The sequence below is a fragment of the Bombus huntii genome, unplaced genomic scaffold, assembly GCF_024542735.1.
Source record: "Bombus huntii isolate Logan2020A unplaced genomic scaffold, iyBomHunt1.1 ctg00000189.1, whole genome shotgun sequence".
Lineage (NCBI taxonomy): Eukaryota > Metazoa > Arthropoda > Insecta > Hymenoptera > Apidae > Bombus > Bombus huntii.
Window position 1 is genome coordinate 55087 of NW_026099421.1, and position 17852 is coordinate 72938.

The following is a 17852-nucleotide window of genomic DNA, read 5'->3' on the forward strand; positions in this document are numbered from 1 at the left end:
ATATCTTAAAGAATAAAATTCGAGTTTGATTATGTGTTCGTAAAACTTGGATTAAATTTGAGTTATTGCCACTTCAAGACACTTCGTTACAATAATCATTGTAAATAAAATTAAGAAGTTAAGTAAAACTAGGAACATTATATTTGTCTACGATTTTTTACATTTCTGCGAGACGCACATGTTTCATTGCTAACGAAATAATTAAGTTTATTATAAAATATGAAGGTAAATACGCTTCGTATTAGCAAGTTAATTTTCGAAAGCTAAATGTAGATATTATTATTTGAATGTCATAAATACCCGATACAACAAGTACATACATGAAGTGACACACACTTGTGTATTCATGAGTTTTTAATTGCCTTCTACGAGTTTACGAATTATAAAATTTTATAATTACAAATTACACACTCGAATGATAGATTATTTAAATATTTAAATACGTGTAATAAAATTTCGATTTATTCGATAAATATTATGTTCAGATAAACTCTCCGTTTTGTCTACTTTTCATATCTTTTGGAATCTTGTTAAAAAATAATGAAAAATGGGGTTCGTTATAAATTCATGATTTAGTTAACGATGTTCAAGGACGTTTAATCTGAAGGATCAGAAGGAAAATCACGATCGTTACGAGACAACGTGAGAAAATTTAATGCCGCAGATTGTCTGAAATCAGCCATAATCGCATTGTTACTTACTGAGCGATTCTTAGATCCTTTAGTTCTGTTTGTTTTGCCGACGAAACACGTATAACATAATCTGTTACCGATACTAGGTGATAAATGAACAATAAGGAAGTGAAACTGGTAAATTCCATGAAGGAATACATTATCAGTTTGGAAAAGATAGATGATCAAGATAGATCACGATCATTATGTATTAGTATGGCAAAATGAAGACTGAAATATTTGCACGATATTACAGTAAATAATTAATAACAGATTTCGTGTTAATAAAATGATAAAAAATATTAAATTTAGGTTTAATATTTTAAGCATTTAAGAAAGATGGAACAGAAAACTGTGATAGGCTTTGATCTTTGAGTATTAGATGGTACGATAAGTATCGTTTTCGAAAAAAGAGTATTAATAAATGTAAAGCATTTTAAAAATGAAAATTTTCCATTAGCAAATTTCTCGTCTCTTCTAGTCAGAAATTAAAATTGAATGAACTGTTTTTGGGTAATATTATGGAATTCTCTTTAGTTACGTGTTTATAATACATAACAGAAATGTATCTATTATTCAAGATCCATCGTTCTACTGTTATGGAAACCAGAAGCGAACACAGATTTCCCTCAGTCCGACCTCTACACAGTCAGTGAAAGCATTTTCATACAACAAAGTAAAGATAAAAAATTTTCCTTCGACGACGCAATGCGATTCCAGTCACGTTGCTTAATGATCTATCAAGGTAGACAGGATTCTTGAGGAACCAATGTAATTACGTGACTACGATCATAATTTTTCTAAGGTCTCTGTACCCATAAACAATATTGTGATCCCGTTTGTTATTTAATATAATTACTTATATCTAGTTATATTTAGTTATTAAATATTAGCATGATTTACTATATGTAATTCAGTAAATCGGTACAAGATCTAAAGAAAATATTTCTTACGTATGATTTTGACGAACTTTGTGTAAAAATCTATAAAACTAGAAGTTGCTTAGTTTATATACAGATAAAGAAAAGCATCGTTTATATCGTCGAGATATCACATTTATATCATTTTAAAAATAAAAATTCTTTATCAAAGCGAAGAACATTTTCATAAAAAATTACGAACAGAATATCTCGATTCTGCAATCTACTGTAAACAAGATAAGTATCGATAATGAATAAATCTTGACATTGAATTTTATTCAAAAAGTTACAGTGATATCAAATAATCCGTAATGACATTTATTACTCCAATCATATCAGTCAACTACTACCTACCGCGTAATACGCGATCGATTTTCAAACGCACCCCCCTCCCTCCCCCCACCAAATAGAGTTTCCAGTGTAATTCTGTTATTCTTGAATCTTCGGCTTGTTTTTCATTTTTTAGCTCACTTTAAAATTTCTTCTGGCTTCAATTGTGCTACGATTTAAAGTTTTCCGTGTATACGTTTAGGACGTTACTGCGTGCGGAAATAGTACAGAAGGCCTCTAATTATACCGTCTACAATATTATTTATAGACTTTGAACCATATAGTACGTAAGTATGTAATTGTATATCTGTCGCGGTTCATTTTATCCTTCTCTGTTGCGCGAACCAGCGGTTAGGAGCGACACTAAATCAAGTGGGAATGAAACTCGTTGAAACAACGCTAGACATGGTAACGGATCCATGACTGTGCTTCTGTTATTATCAACGCCAGTAACGGTTAAACCTATTGCATGTGTGTAAGTTGGAAGTTACGTACATAACTTATGCACACCCGTTGTGTGTTTCGCGATCCCATATTTCTTTTAATTTGAATTTTATGAAACTTTTTGTTCGATAATTGATGTGCCATATTACATCCGTCACATTCAATGTTATATGGTGTAATTTCTTCAGTTGTGGTGTTATGTAAGTTACGAGGTCATTCCTGTGTTTGGACATGTGTTTGGAATGTAGTGTGTATCTTTCTCTTCGTATGTACATAGTGAGTAGAGACTGTCTGTCTTTCGCTAGAAGAATATTCTGCATATAGTTATTTACTGTTCTTGATATTTGATTTTGGAAATTTAATTTTCGCTTTGCTTGTATCTTCGAGCGTAAGGTGAAATTTGTACAGACATATCTAGTAATTTGTTAATCGTACTGTTCGAAATTATTGTGTGTGTGAATATTTCGGTGAATATAAACTACGAAAACCTGTCCTTGATTTTTTATGGTAACAAAGCAGTCTTTTCAGAAGAAACAATATTCATAAATCAGTCCCTTCGCAAAAAGCTAATTCTACGAATCTTGTTAGAAGAAACCGGTTGACGAAACTACGTGTCCCTTCAGGAGAGGTCTAATTTATAGAGGTAGCTTGCAAGAAAAAACCAATCTCACAAAAAGCTTGAGCATTCTTAATTAATCCTCTTTAGAATTCAATTACATTTATGCCTTTTGTAAATATTAATTCTAAAATAACGATGCTAACATTTCTAACCTACAGAGTATCAACAAATAACATAACGCAATTCCCCATTTCAATTAAATATGAAAAATATACTAAAGTCGATCCAAGATCAAACCCGGCAAAACAAACGACAAATTTACCTGAAAAATCCACTGAATTCGTTTCAATACATCCGTTATTTAAATTGCAAAAATCAGTTGTGTTTCAACGTCAATTTTTAACACCGTCCATATATCGCAATTTTAGTACGCGACAAGACGACAATACAATTCATTTCAACACCATTGAAAACTTTGGCTGGCTTCGGACAACCGGTTTCCGGCGTGGCGCCACTATGCTTTGGAGAAACAAGGAAATACATATGTATGCACCTTGCTTTTTGTGAGACAGAAGAACTCTGTGTCTCTGTTCTACCAACGTCGCTGTTGCGACGATTTGCCGCAAACCTAAATGGAGTTCGATCAATGGCAACGCGAGCACGTGGTCCTCGATGTTCGCGATCGGAAAATCGTGTTTTCCAAACTATTTCTAGTTTCGCCGGTTCCACTGTCAATCAACGTTTCTTCCTTTGGTTCCGTTTCTCTTCGATTCTCTCCTTTTTTATTGGCAAACACGTGTCACCGAGTATCGTGTTCGTCTTCGCTAAGCAAGCTTCTATATCAGCGATACGCGAGCCGGTTTCCCCTTCATATTTGTACAAGACTTCGTGAACATCGGACATTTTTCTCCTCTCTTTTCGAATAAGAAAATCCTATCGTTGTTTAACTAACAATTGCATTTCTTTAAATGGAAATGTGGTCGTGTCTCCTTTATATTTTCAATTAGCCAGGGAATTTAGGTTTATTGCCGTGGAAACTTGATCGGTCGTTTACGTAAGGATCTGCGACTCTGCTTCATCTTCGAGGAAAATTTCATCGAATACAATCGTTTCACTCAATGATTGGATCAGTCGAAAGGGAGATTCCGTGACTGCCTGTATAAATATTGATCATAGTGTCTCTTAAAGGGAAGCTGTACCAATCTTGTTGATTTAACTACTGATCCTACTTTATCCTCGAGAAAAATTACTTACTTTGATTGTTTGACCATTAATTTTAGCGTTTCTTCGAGGGAAACAGTGTTGATCGCTCGAGTCTGCTTCTTTCTCAAGGTAAATTGTATTTACTATTTACTCGATCAGCTATTTTATTTTCTTTTGCCGGAGAAACCTTGTTTCTCGCCTGTTTGACCATCCGCGCTATTTCTTCTTTGAGATAAACTGCAGCGATTATTCGTGTAATCAACAAATCTACTTTTTCTTTCTTTACGAAGGAAATCGTGTGTTTAACGAAATCTCGCTTGTTTAGTCATTGATTCCGCTAACTTTTCCAAATAAATCGTCAATCATTCGCTCGATTGCCAATTCTAATTTTGCTTCGAAGCAAACTGCGTTGATTATTCGTATAACCTTTTTAATAGAAACTGTTTTTCGCCTATTTTATCGCCAATTTCCTTTTCAAAATAACATGTATTAATTATTCGTTTAATCGCAGATTTTATTTTATTTTATTTCTATTTCTATTTCGTTTTATCATCGATTTTCCGCCGTCTTCAAAGAAACCCACGTGAATTACTTTAATTGCTTTTTCAAACTAATTTTATTTCTTTACTTTTAAATTAAGAAGCAGCAACGAAAATGCTACAATAACGGAAAAATTCTTCGGTTATCTCCAGAAAGAACACGAAGGTATCGAACTTAGTGTATTGAGACATTTTGTTCGTTGGAAGTTAGTCGACGACATTTGGAACGGAAAGATACATTTGACATGATTTAGTGTGACGTTGAGAGAGAAAAATGGTTTGATCGAGGGTGCCCTTAATTACTAATTTCATAACTTGCTGTTAATCGATCTGACAGTGATATTAGTGGATGTGGTTGGTAGTGCCTGATTAATCGTGATCGATATTTTGAACAAAGAGCAACGAGAAACGATCAGTTTGGAGTTTCACTTTGACGTCGTGAGACTATCGTTAATTAGACATAGAAGAATCATTTGGTGACAGGTAAGGGTTTCAACTTCTGTATTCATTTTCTTCTATAGACTGAATTTAATTTTTCGCTTTGATAATCGTTTATGAAAGAGAAGCGATAATTATTAGTTCTACCTAAGAATGTTACTAATAAATTAGGAAAAAGAAATTTTGATTGGATTCTTGATAACGAGTGAAAATTAATTTAAAAGATTGTATTTGGAATTTTGAGAATCGATCGAGTCCTCAGTTTCAGTGCAATGTAACGTTATCAGTCGCGTGAGTTTGGCTCATATGTGATTTATGTGCAAGCTAAATGTTTTCAACAAATTGTAGCATATTGATTTCTCAAAGTACTGTATCAAATGTCTTGTAATTATAAGCAATTGTTTCGTTTGGACGATCAAGGGTAATATACTCTATTTTTTATTTTAAAAATGCCGCCATTTGTGTAGACGTACACACGCAAGTATTTATTATGTAGACACGATGGCTCGTAGACACGAACGTTTCTCGTTGTCGTATTTTCCAAACAGGTCAGTTATTTCGAGCACTCGACCACTTTCTCGCTCCTGACAATGACATTAGTCATTCTAATCGATGTCTCGAAATCGATGGTTCTTCTGTCAGCTATTTCGTTTCCGTGTTTATTCCATATGATAATATTGTTTCACGTATTCGCTTAAATTTAATTGGCAAATGATTAATTTCCCTGAATCCATTTTCAAGTAAACATATCAGTTTAACCTTTTGCTCTATCTGATACGAAAATGAACAATTTGATATAAAAATTTTGCGAAAGATCGATATATTATTTTACTTTTAACTTGGAAATCGTTCTCTTAATTTTTCAATATCTAATTAACCACCTCAGTCCCTAAGACCGTCTGTTTTAACGAATGGTAAATAATCAAATAATTGCGTTGATACATCAGAAGTACCATCTTCTTATATCCCTGATATTAGTGTTAAAACAGGTTTGAAAAACCTTCAATTATTTCATTTATTCTTAGCCTTCGATGGCTTAAAATTTTCTCGGTTATTTTCCAATAGAGTTCAATATATTGATCGAAAACTTAGTTTAGCTAAGCACTGTAACCGGAAGTCACCCTTAAGTCGCCGGGTAAGAGGATTACGAGTAATAAACAAACAATATTAATCAGAAAATTATTCCATTCAATTTTTCTCCTGCATTTAATTAAATATGACAGAGTCGACAAACTTTCCTTCGGTTCTTCTATCTCATTTGCAAATCTATAATATCGATATCCAAACGATAACTCGAACACCATTAACCAGCACTCGAGGCTATTTCTTTCGTCGAAACTTTCCTCAGATATGTAGATATCACGTTGACATCGCCGCGTATACCGAATCAGCCCTTTTTAAAGATGATCTCGCGAGCGTGGTTCGTATGCAATTCAATTTGAACGAGTCGCGTGTCACGATTCACTTGACTCCCGGCACAGTAATTGGCCGGCACTCGAGCAAACACTTACGCTTAATTTAACGTTTAACCGAATCGAAAACAAAGCGAACAGTTGCCGGACTTCGCTCGTTCTTTCAGTTCATTTCCGAACGTCTTTCGATCAGCATATCGGGTCTCCTCTTTCATCTCCGTTGCCTTTCAAAATCTAAAATCATAATTGAGACTTTGCTGCTCGAACTATGGAAGGGGAAAACGTGAATGACGGGTAAGATTGTTCCTGCGTTCTGTCAGAAAATAATTTCCTGTTTGTGGGAGAGGAAAGGAGCATTGTAATTGGAATTACAGAATGTGAAACATCAAAGGAACTGCCGAATGACATTTATTTCAAAGACTAGAAGACTGAAAACTTTGTTATACGACTTTTATACTGCTACGCCTGGAAATCAAGGATGGATTCTGTTTCAGCGAAATGAAGGACGAGAAGAGTAACTCTATATTGCCCACTGAAGCGACTCGATTGAGACCAAGATTGGAAAGTTTCGATGATGTTCTGCCGTATGTCGGTGACTACGGGAGATATCAATGGCTGTTGTTATTGTCGTTACTACCTTATGGCGCGACGTACGCGTTTCTGTATTTCTCGCAATTTTTCATTACGATTATTCCCACGGAACACTGGTGCAGGATAGACGAATTAGTAAACTCGAATTTCACCGAAGAAGAGAGGTAAGTATGTATAATGAAGGAAAGAAAGAAAAGGAGATATACGTAGCAACGAAAGCTCCTTTAAACTTTGAACGATATTTTTGATTGTTCGTAGAAAGTGACTTTAAAATATTGTGAAAAATATGCGAGATATCGCGATTTCTGGAATTTCTCGAATTTTCGAACATTTCGAAAATTATTAGAAAATATTGTAGAAAAATTTCACGATAAGATACAAGATATTTTTGGATTACTCTGTCTGGACTTTGGTTCTTATTTTAATAATTAAAATGATCAATCATCTATCGTATGGGATGTTTAGGATTAAGATAGCGATTCCAGTGACGAACGTTTATCCTTATTACGAACAATGTCAACGGAAGGACGTAAACTTCACAGAGCTGTTGAAGAGCGATAAGAGCCTGAGCTCATCGGGCTTCCAAACAAACAAAACGATAAAATGTACTCAATGGGAGTATAATTTTACGCAGATTCCATATCCTAGTATAGGAACTGAGGTGAAGTATTCACATCGTTGTCTGAATCGCATGCTTCGAAATTCTTACACTTCTGCTGCGTTCTTTGGGTCATTTCCGATCTAATCTAACCTTGTTATAGTAAATTTCATAAGTTTAAAGAAAGTATAAGACGATAATTGTTAGTACGGATAATTCCTCGTTCCGATTTTACGCGAACGTTTTTTTCAGAGCATAAAGAACTCTTTCATTCATCGAACTGCGAGCAGAATCGAGATATAAAAATTCGAAGACCGCAGCAGGATTAAAATTATATTCTGAAAAATATGAATCTGGTTTTTCGCTGACTAACTCTTAACCTTGGTGATTAGCTAGATTGGGTATGCGACCGAGAATACCTCGTATCAACGGCGCAGGCCATCTTCTTCTGCGGATCCATCATCGGTGGTTTCCTAGTCGGTTGGATCGCCGATCACAAGGGTCGTATCCCAGCTTTAATGTTCTGCAATGGTATCGCCCTTTTTGCCTCCATTTTCACTGCCAGCGCAAATAGTTTTTGGTCATTCGCCGTCTGTAGGTTTCTCACTGGACTGGCGTTCGATAACTGTATCAACATTCCTCTGATTATCGGTAAGCCTTCTACGAAGTAGAAAGTGCGAGAGGTTCGACCGATAAGCCAATGTTTCAGTCACGCGAGAGATAACGTTAGTATGAAGTCAATGTTTCTATTACGTGAAAGATGATGTTGCGTGAGAAATTTTTGATGAATTGTTCCTCGAAGATAATTTTGACGTTGCTGTACTCGATTGAACTATACGGTTCGAGTTCTTGATTCAAGAGCTTTTGCCACCACCAGAGATGAATATATTGATTTTGTTATTGTTAAAGATCGTTTCATCGATTTTCATGTCGTCGAGGATAGTTATATCTTGATATTCTTAAATCGAGTTATACAAGGTGGTTGGTAATTGGTGGTACAAGCGGAAAGAAGTCGAAAATATAGAATACAAATTTTTTTTTTTAATTCTTCCATCGAGACAACGATCTACAGTGAGATCCGTTATAACGAGACGCGATAAAGTGCACGCGTATCGAGCGAAAATTCAAAGTCGATTTTCTCGAAAACAAAGCCTCGAACGAAAAACGTTTATTCTATATTTTCGACTTCTTTTTTCGCGTAGAATCACCCCCTTTCCGCTTGTACCATCAGTTACCAACCACTCTGTATATTCGTTCGAAATGAAAATTATCACAAAATTTTCAACACGTAATTCGTTTAAATACGTTAGAAGCAAAACACGTGTATTATGTAGCGCTTTTTGTTATACGGACCAGCTCAAACTCGGAAAATTCACGTTTGCAGAGTAAACGGATTAATTTAAAATCGGAATTATATTTATAATCTTACAATTATCCTACAACTACATCGCAGTGGCCAGTACAATTTTACCATGGATAGCCTATTATATCGCAAACCGGAGATATTTTACTTACGTTACTGCCATACCGCTGTTATCTGTCGCTATCACACCGTGGATTCTTCCCGAGAACGCCCGGTAAGTAAACTCCTAATCGTTCGATTATTCGAATTCTCAACTTGCGCTTTGAGATTTATGCAAATTTACTTATCGATCCATATCACTCGTATTTGCTCTGTTCAAGCTGGTACGTTTCCAACGGGATGATGGACAAGGTTGTTGAGAAACTACGGAGAATAGCTAGGATCAATCGTAGAAATCCAGACTCGCGTATTTACGATATATTAGTTGTAAGTTCGATCAAATAGAATTCTAGAAAGCTTACGCGAAATCATACGGTACAGTACTTGAATCTGTGCTGACAGATATATTTGATTCACGTCGAAAACACACAGACTCGCGAATGTATTTTAACATGCATAGACAGGTTTTAAAAATGAAACGCGATGAAAAATGAAATATGAAATGAAACTTGACTGTCGCGATTCCATTGTGGTATTATATCGATCTCGTACAAAATTTGAAGTAAATCTGGGAATTTATATAGAAATTATAAAATATTTACAATTTACAAGTACAATCGGGGATAAAAATAAGCTGCTATAGTTAATGGAAATAGATGTGAAGAAAGTATAATCAAATTAGTATCAGCCTCATATACTTGAGTTTTATTTATTATATTTCCTTCTAATAATATGCAGATAGTTCAGCAAATGATTGAAATGAATTTTTACATTTTCTCCACTAATCCACTTAGTTTTGTTCCCGACTGTATTTCGGATCAGAAAAGTATTTAATCAACCAACCACCCATTATATTAATAAATCTCGATATCAAAAGCCATGCCGACTAATTCCATAAAACAGAATGCAAAGTGCCACTGTTCGTGCTATCTATTAATGACGAATACAATGAAAATAAAATTTCTTTTCAGTGTGTTATGAATTTTGAACTGTGTAAGGGCTAAAGGCACGACTCGTATTATATCTTTCGTTAATTATTCTCGAAATAAATTCTTGCAGAGTAACATGGAGGCACCGGACAAAATTCAAGAATCAGCGACGCTGCTCGATCTGTTCAAAACGCCACGGTTGGCGAGAAACACTATTCTTCTAGTTGCATTCTGGCAAGTATAAGATACGAGTTCATGTTGCGATAAAACCTTCATAAATAACCGATACAATCTTGTAGGTGTTTTACCCTGATCTCGTTCGACGATCACGTGTATTCATTAAAACTTATCCAGAGCTCGGTGTTCGTGTCGTTCTCGATCGCCTGTGCCACAGAACTTCCAGCTGGGTTATTACTCGCCCTGTTGCTCGACCGATGGGGTCGTAGACTCTGCGGATTTCTCACGATGGCAATGACCTGTGTACTCAGTATCGCTGAACTTATGCTGCATTCCAGTAAATATATCGATCTGTTTATTAAAGTAAAATTAAAACGATTATAATGACGTATTATTGAGAAAAATCTGAAATTAAGTTGATGATGAATGTAAAAGAATTTTGGCAACTTCGAAGGTATTAATCTTGGAAAATAATTATTTTGATGGAACTAGAATTTAGGAATTATTAGGAATTAATTTAGTGGCGAAATTGAAAGAGGTGTGCACATTTTAGAAGCAATAATTTTCTATATGTTGGTTTTCTAGAATTTGGAGATTTATAGAAGTTTAAAGTTTGTGTGAAATTTTAATTTAATTTTGATTAAGCTTCGATCGGACTATATTTTTAATTAAACTTACAATCAAGTATTGTGTATCCAGGATTAATTTTGTATTTTTTAATTTATTCCCCAGTGCTCGCGAAATTAGTAATGTCAATATTGTCGCGATTCTGTCTGAACATGGCAGCTAATGTTGGTCTTCAGTATGCAGCAGAACTTCTGCCCACGCCAGTCAGATCGCAGGGCGTATCTTTCATTCATATTTTCGGAATAGTTGCACACTCTTTGGCGCCATATATCACTGACTCGGTAAATAAATATTTATACTACTATTGTTGTTACAACATTTTTGAAACACCGCTAAGCACATCCACGTTCAACTTCTCTTTAATTTATTCCAAAAGATACAATAAGCGCTATTAGAAATTATGAAAAAGCTCTCATGTAAATTTTCTCATGATAATGTAAAATAGTTTTTTTCTTACCTTAAAACAAGTTGTTTCCTGAAGAAGTTAAATATTATAAAAATCTGATCAAAATATTTCTCACTTTCTAGAAAGCCCGTTTTGGAAGTTGCAACCAACGCTTTTCTTTAACTGATCTTTAATCAAAAAATTGAAATTTAAAATAAAAAATGATGGAATAACTTAAGATATGAAACTATATTGGTTGAAACTTTCTAATGAAACTTTTTAAATGAGAAATACTTTGACCAGATTTTCATGGTATTTAACCTTTGCTCATATAAATTAATATTTGTTCATTAGGCTGCAATTTGGGAGGGATTTCCAATGCTCATTATCAGCACGGTGTCCTTTTTTGGCGCTGCACTGGTTTTGTTCTTGCCGGAAACTGTCGGCCAGAATCTTCCTCAGACTATCAAGCAAGGCGAAGAATTCGGAAGGGACCAACATTTCTGGTCGTTGCCTTGCTACCATAAGACACACTTCAATGGACATCAACACTATCACTCCTGTGAACGATAATTATCTGATTTTTAATAATAATTCAATTAAAAAACACGAAGGAGGATTCGTGTTTTTTTAGAAGTAACAATATTACAAGCGGATCAGTCTGACGATTTTTGTACGAGAAAAAATCGGAACATATTATTTTTCTATTCTCCTACATTAATTTTTATTTTTATCGTTTACGTTTAAGAATTTGTAAGCCTTAATTCTAAAAAGAGCGAGCTTAGAAATCGTGTTCCTATATAATTTTTATTATTATCTTTTAAGAGCTTTTATAATTTTAATGCTAATTTTCACTTGCGTTACGCACGTTCGAATCGTTCAGCGGTTGGTGCTAATTTGATATTCAAAGATATTACGTAGAATAATATCGAAAATGTTACGTAAATTAATAATTACGTAATTTATTAATTACGTAAATAATAAATTAGGGAGATTTAAATTTTTGATTCCTTTAATGTTTTTAACATTTTTTACTGGAATATATTGGACAAAATCTTATTTAAAAAAATAGTACGTTTAGATAATTTTTCTTTGTGAAAAGAAACAGTTTTATATCTTTTGAACGATTATCCACGTATTTTTAACGATTATTTATCTATTCGTTATATTTTTTGTACGATTTTAAATAACGTACAATATTAATAAAATCCAAGCTTGAAGACTTTTTAAATTATTGTTATAATTTCTTCAGCACCAACTGCTGGACTTTTATCTATCTAAAACGAGTTGTACGTACATTAAAAAAAAAATAACTCTAATTGACTGTTTCTATGGTTTAGGAAGAAGAAAAAAAGAAAGGAAAGAATATTGTAAGCAAATCGTGCCATCGTATGACGATCAGTGTTCGTCGTTGTGCCAATAACAACGCAATCAATCTGAAGAAACCTATTCATAGTATTCATAATCATCACTCACGTATATATTCGCGTATACACTCACGTCCATAAGATTGATTCACCGAATAAAACTTCCATAAACCTTAATATAAGAAACAATTCTACTTTTTATTTGCACACACATCGACGAATCCCCCGAACAAAAATAAACTGCTAAATATCTCTATAATTAAATACATTAATGCTCGATGATCCTCGTTCATCGTTATACGTCTAATCTAACTCCATCCTATAATTAGGAGATAACGATCACTTATGTTACAATGTATTAACCCTTAACAGCCGAACTTAATTATAATTAATTATAGAAAATGAAATGCTTCATTATACGGATATTTGAAGTAATATTCTGTATTATACAGGGTGTCTGGTAATTGATACTGTGATAACCAGTGGTTAGTTAATATGGTTAATAACCAGTGGTACAGAATAATACTATGTGAAAGGATCTGTTGAAAATATAGAACGAGAGATTTTCGTACGACGTTCGAGAGAATGAAATTCTGAAGCTTTGTCAACTCGTGTTCACACGACATTCACGAAACATATTCAAAATTTATTTTCTCGCAAATACGAAGAATCATCAGTTACGAAACACTCTGTACTATATCACATTATTATATCACTATCGTATTGATAAGAAATGTCGATATTATAACTCCTTAAGACTCCCTTAATATTTATTTGCGATTCAGCTTAATATGTATTGGCCCTGTGTAATTTCAAGATTAGAAATATAAAAGAATTCATTCCTGATTACGATATCGTACATGATTTACAAAATCATCGACCGTCAAGGATTAAATGAGAATTCTTTCGTCCAGAATTATTTTCCAGACGATCGAATTATTATCCATTGCATCACGAGGATCGAACTAACTTGTAGCCTTGAACAATTATGTACAGTTGAATCTCTAGCGTAGGAATATTTCAAAGAATCTCAGGTTTTGAGGAACGATAGCTGATATTTGCAACGAACAATAGTATGTCTTTTTAATCGGTAACTGAAAGCAGGGGCTAGTCTCATAAGTACGCGAATGATTCTAACGATCGAATGATTCTAGTTGCTAGAATCATTGTTTAAAGGTGGTATAACGGAGATTGTGCGCTTAAGACGAACAGGTCGGAGGATCGAAAGGAACGAGATTGGAAATATTCGCGTCTCTTCGCGAATCAGAATTTTACTATTTCTAATTGAACACGTGACGGAGTTTCGATCTGTTTCAAGTAACATTTAAACCTGAGTGTTACGCCGGGCGACTCTCTGCCTGGCCCAGGTCACACACCGCGGGCCAGACGGACACCAGATGTCCGCTCTTCCGTACGGCGTACCCTCAATAGCCTTAAGCATCCGTCATAAACCCGAGTCACTTGCCTGCTAAAGTCCTTCAAACAAACATCTGTTTCCGAGGAATTTCTCGAGACTATTGTCTACCACGGCTTAACTAAGGAAAGTTGGTTTTTCGCACGTACGCCGCAACTGTCCTCCCACTAACCACTTTCTCTCGAGGGCGGTTGAGACCCTTCGTTTAACCAATTAGAAACGAAGCCTATTCCCTCACTCTCCTAAATAACATCGGCACCAACAAATCCGATGGTCCCGTGCGCTAGACACACCCATCCTTAGCTTTCCTCCGACACATCATCGTCTCCCAAGACGGTACTGATTTTACATCCTTCGAACGGTCAACATCCTTCGAGCGGGTAGACACACCCGCAGATCAGTCACTCATTCATCTCGTACATACGCACCAGTGTAACTGCCTTCGTTATAAGTTGTGGAATAAACGGTGAAATATAACTTACTATACTCTGTCATATTCATTCAACCACCTCTGTTATCTTAACCGAAACAGGGGAACGACTACTTCGCGACGTCGATTCACCGAATCGTAGCGAGAATTTACGCCTCTCGCTGACGCGTTTTCCTCGCGACCGCGTCTCTCCGCGAACGGTCGTAACACTGAGCATTTTCAAAATTAACTCATTATCTATCAATTTTTCTTCTAAAATTTGTATATAATTCTATAAATTATTTACTGCTTTTTCCATTGGATTTAAACAGAACAATTTCGGAAGAATGTCGAACATTATGTTAATATCCTTTGTATTAAAAAAAATTCCTGCTTAAAAAGATCCTACAACTTTCATTTTTTAATCTCAATTGGGTATGATGGTAGCTAATGAACGCTTAGCAATTAATTGTTTTAATGCATTCCATTTTATGAATGATCAGTAATTACGGATTCAAGGATACTTATTAGAAGTAATATTCTTATTATATCTAAATATATCAAATAGAGATATTTCTCGTATTAATACTGAAAGATCATAAAAAAGAAAATATCATAAAAGAATTTCAATTTTGATGTTTCATTAGAATAATATATATATATATGTATGTATATATTTAAATTAAATAACAGAGATCTCAGAGTTTTCAAAGCATTCAACGTGTTGATGCATAAATGGATGATGAAAAAAAGCCACGTTGATCGAGCGAACGCAAAATACACTTCGGTTTAAAAGTCGATCGAAACTCTCATTTCAAGTGTCGGCGATTTATGAATCACCTATATTGATACAAAGGCGATTCGTAATAAAGAAGACAAGTTGAAAGCTTGACAATGCGCGAAGACAGCTCTCTTCTTGTGTTTCGAGTCTCGTGGCAATCCTTTGTTATTCACGGTATTTCACAGTTAAATAAATTCAACTAGAGTATTCCTTCAACGAGAAAAGAAAAAAAAGAGCAAGGAGAAAAAGATATAGATCTTTCTTTTCGATTTTTAAAGCGAAAGATGCATAAATACTATGGTATATTATTTCCTTATATATCGTTTCCTTTAATACGTATATCCAATACTGAATTTAATTGTACATTTACATAAGATACTTGAATCGTTTCTCATTTCCAACACTTTACCGACGTTATAGTACGCGAAATAATTACATCGCAATATGTGAACGCAACGTACTTTAAATGCCGCGTTCTTGATTCTTTAAATTTCTTCACATTTTTATACAGTCATTCCAATTAAAAAAAGATACACTTTATCTTGTGTGCAACAAAGCTACTTCGTCGATGAAGCGTCAATTAATTGCTTAAACGTATACCTTGTGTAATTTGACGATTCTTGTCTCTTTCACTGCAATAATCGATACTTCCTCCTAGTTTCTCTCAATAGCTCTCCAATCTCAATACGTTCGTAATATCTTAACATCTAACATCACACGCATACGTTTAATAACTATATTTACAAAGAATTTGGCAAGTTTCACGCCACTGGCAATTTCATGTCACTGACAAGTTTCATGTCACTGACAAGTTTCATGCCACTGACAAGTTTCATGCCACTGACAAGTTTCATGCCACTGACAAGTTTCATGCCACTGACAAGTTTCATGCCACTGACAAGTTTCATGCCACTGGTAAGTTTCATGCCACTGGTAAGTTTCACCCTACTGGCAAATTTCGCGCCACTGGCAAGTTTCGCGCCACTGGCAAGTTTCGCGCCACTGGCAAGTTTCGCGCCACTGGCAAGTTTCGCGCCGTCGCCAAATCTAACCGCTATAACCTAGTACAATCCATTTTTTGAACACTGCCAGTAAACGCTGGATTTGAAAGGCCTTTCTTCTTTCTATAAGATTTTTTCAGCATTTTGCTCCTGTCAAATTGAAATAAACGATTATTAGTAAATTTATATTGACATAAGGCGGAGGAAGAATATTATAGAATCTATACTTACGAGGATATACACGGAACCCACCAGAAACTTTGTTCCTTGCCGAAGTCGTTACCCTCCTGTAGGGTTTCTGGTAATTCCTGGTTCAACGTTTCTGGCAAGCCAAGGGTCAGGAAGGCGTGTCCAAAAGACAGCAAACCGAGGGCAACCAGCGGTAAAGATGGATCAATGTCAGCCTAAATTAAATGAAAAATATTCTCCCTTTTATACGCTTCTCTTTATACCTCTTTTAGAAGTAATAGCGATTAATTCCGCTTTCCGCTAATTCCTTAATTTCCCTTCGATTTTCGGGAAATAAATGAATACTTCCATAAGTTCATTTTCGGTAATAACATTACACAAATAATAGTATACTTTGAGGTAAATTTATAATTCAAAACAGAATAACTTACACAATAATCGAGAGTGTCCTCGCAAATATTCCTCTTCGTATTTTCTGTATACTTAATATTCTTTTAAATATTAATAAAGAATATTGGTTGAAGACAGAATTTGAAGAAGTTGTCAGTATACAAAGGATCATTGGTGTTACCTGTATAACGAGATTTTGTAAACATTCGTTTCATTTAGAAACGAAGCTATAGTGTAGTATCGCAAACCTGTAAATAATTACAGACAATAGAAAAGTTACATTTCCTTCGCAAAAAAACGAAACGGAGGAAAATATATCGAAAATCTATCTTGTTTCCGTGATTCGTAAGATCGCAAGAAGAATCCATGGCCGACAAGGAACATAATTTTTCTACAAATTAAACCAACTTAAAAAAACGTATTTCAATAACAGATAATATTAGTCGTAAATTAAAAAAGAGGTTGAGTAATTTTCGGATCGTAGAAATACGATGTCGTTAACAGAAATTTCGATTCACTTATCAGATAAATAATGTAAGGTCCCAAAATGTGGGCGATATAACCGATGATATGGATCAAAGACACGCCCTGAGCTCTCACCACAGTCGGCGGCATTTCCGCTGCATATTGGAAACCAATATTCGCGGCGATATTCACCCCAAGACGCGCTATAATCGCCATGGCAACCATTGTCGAACCTTGAATAAGTTGAGAAATATGTAAATGCCACGATCGCCGCATTCCACGCACGATACATACACCCGATGCGCGCATGGTCCAATTAAAAATTAAATGTCATTCCTGTCGAGTATGTGACGTTGAGAAATAAATGTCAATCGTTAATGGAATAGGATTTAAAGGCGAAAAAGAAAAAGAAAAGAAGAGAAGAAGAATATTTGTATAAAAAAATTTTATAAGATTCGATTATTATTAATACTAAGTAAAATGACCGGATTGTATAATTGTAAATTCTCTATAATACGATTTTAAATAATACGGGTCTATATTATTATGTC

General features: G+C 34.8%; 2 protein-coding genes across 4 annotated transcripts; one reads left to right on the forward strand and one right to left on the reverse strand.

Annotated features, from left to right (window-relative positions):
* The first annotated feature begins 2261 nt into the window (after positions 1 to 2261).
* LOC126877559 (carcinine transporter-like) lies at positions 2262 to 12778 on the forward strand. Its single transcript, XM_050640235.1, has 11 exons — positions 2262 to 2396; positions 7011 to 7271; positions 7573 to 7768; positions 8098 to 8372; positions 8565 to 8690; positions 9142 to 9282; positions 9389 to 9494; positions 10227 to 10330; positions 10396 to 10610; positions 11006 to 11181; positions 11640 to 12778. The coding sequence occupies exons 1-11, from the start codon at positions 2341 to 2343 to the stop codon at positions 11856 to 11858; spliced, it is 1875 nt and encodes a 624-aa protein (XP_050496192.1). The 5' UTR covers positions 2262 to 2340; the 3' UTR covers positions 11859 to 12778.
* Positions 12779 to 16166: 3388 nt separating this feature from the next.
* Positions 16167 to 17614, reverse strand: LOC126877563 (organic cation transporter protein-like). Of its 3 annotated transcripts, none has more exons than XM_050640240.1 (3): positions 17359 to 17614; positions 16489 to 16661; positions 16167 to 16407 (listed from the first exon to the last, which is right to left on the reverse strand). In XM_050640240.1, the coding sequence occupies exons 1-3, from the start codon at positions 17608 to 17610 to the stop codon at positions 16311 to 16313; spliced, it is 522 nt and encodes a 173-aa protein (XP_050496197.1). In that variant the 5' UTR covers positions 17611 to 17614; the 3' UTR covers positions 16167 to 16310. The 3 variants fall into 3 exon arrangements, 1 of the variants encoding a protein (XP_050496197.1); XR_007695129.1 differs by lacking the exon at positions 17359 to 17614 and adding an exon at positions 17018 to 17352 and having other exon boundaries at positions 16168 to 16407; XR_007695130.1 differs by lacking the exon at positions 17359 to 17614 and adding an exon at positions 16878 to 16949 and having other exon boundaries at positions 16168 to 16407.
* Between the last annotated feature and the right edge of the window lie 238 nt (positions 17615 to 17852).

What these genes read in the sequence shown, in the direction of transcription:
- LOC126877559 (XM_050640235.1), top strand. Translation starts at nt 2,341, where the DNA reads ATGACTGTGCTTCTGTTATTATCAACGCCAGTAACGGTTAAACCTATT. An exon ending in AATTTCACCGAAGAAGAGAG is followed by an intron (nt 7,272 to 7,572) that starts GTAAGTATGTAT and finishes TGGGATGTTTAG; the next exon opens with GATTAAGATAGCGATTCCAG. An exon ending in ATTCTTCTAGTTGCATTCTG is followed by an intron (nt 10,331 to 10,395) that starts GCAAGTATAAGA and finishes ACAATCTTGTAG; the next exon opens with GTGTTTTACCCTGATCTCGT.
- LOC126877563 (XM_050640240.1), bottom strand. Translation starts at nt 17,610, where the DNA reads ATGCGCGCATCGGGTGTATGTATCGTGCGTGGAATGCGGCGATCGTGG. An exon ending in GACCTTACATTATTTATCTG is followed by an intron (nt 16,662 to 17,358) that starts ATAAGTGAATCG and finishes CATTTAATTTAG; the next exon opens with GCTGACATTGATCCATCTTT. An exon ending in TGGGTTCCGTGTATATCCTC is followed by an intron (nt 16,408 to 16,488) that starts GTAAGTATAGAT and finishes TCAATTTGACAG; the next exon opens with GAGCAAAATGCTGAAAAAAT.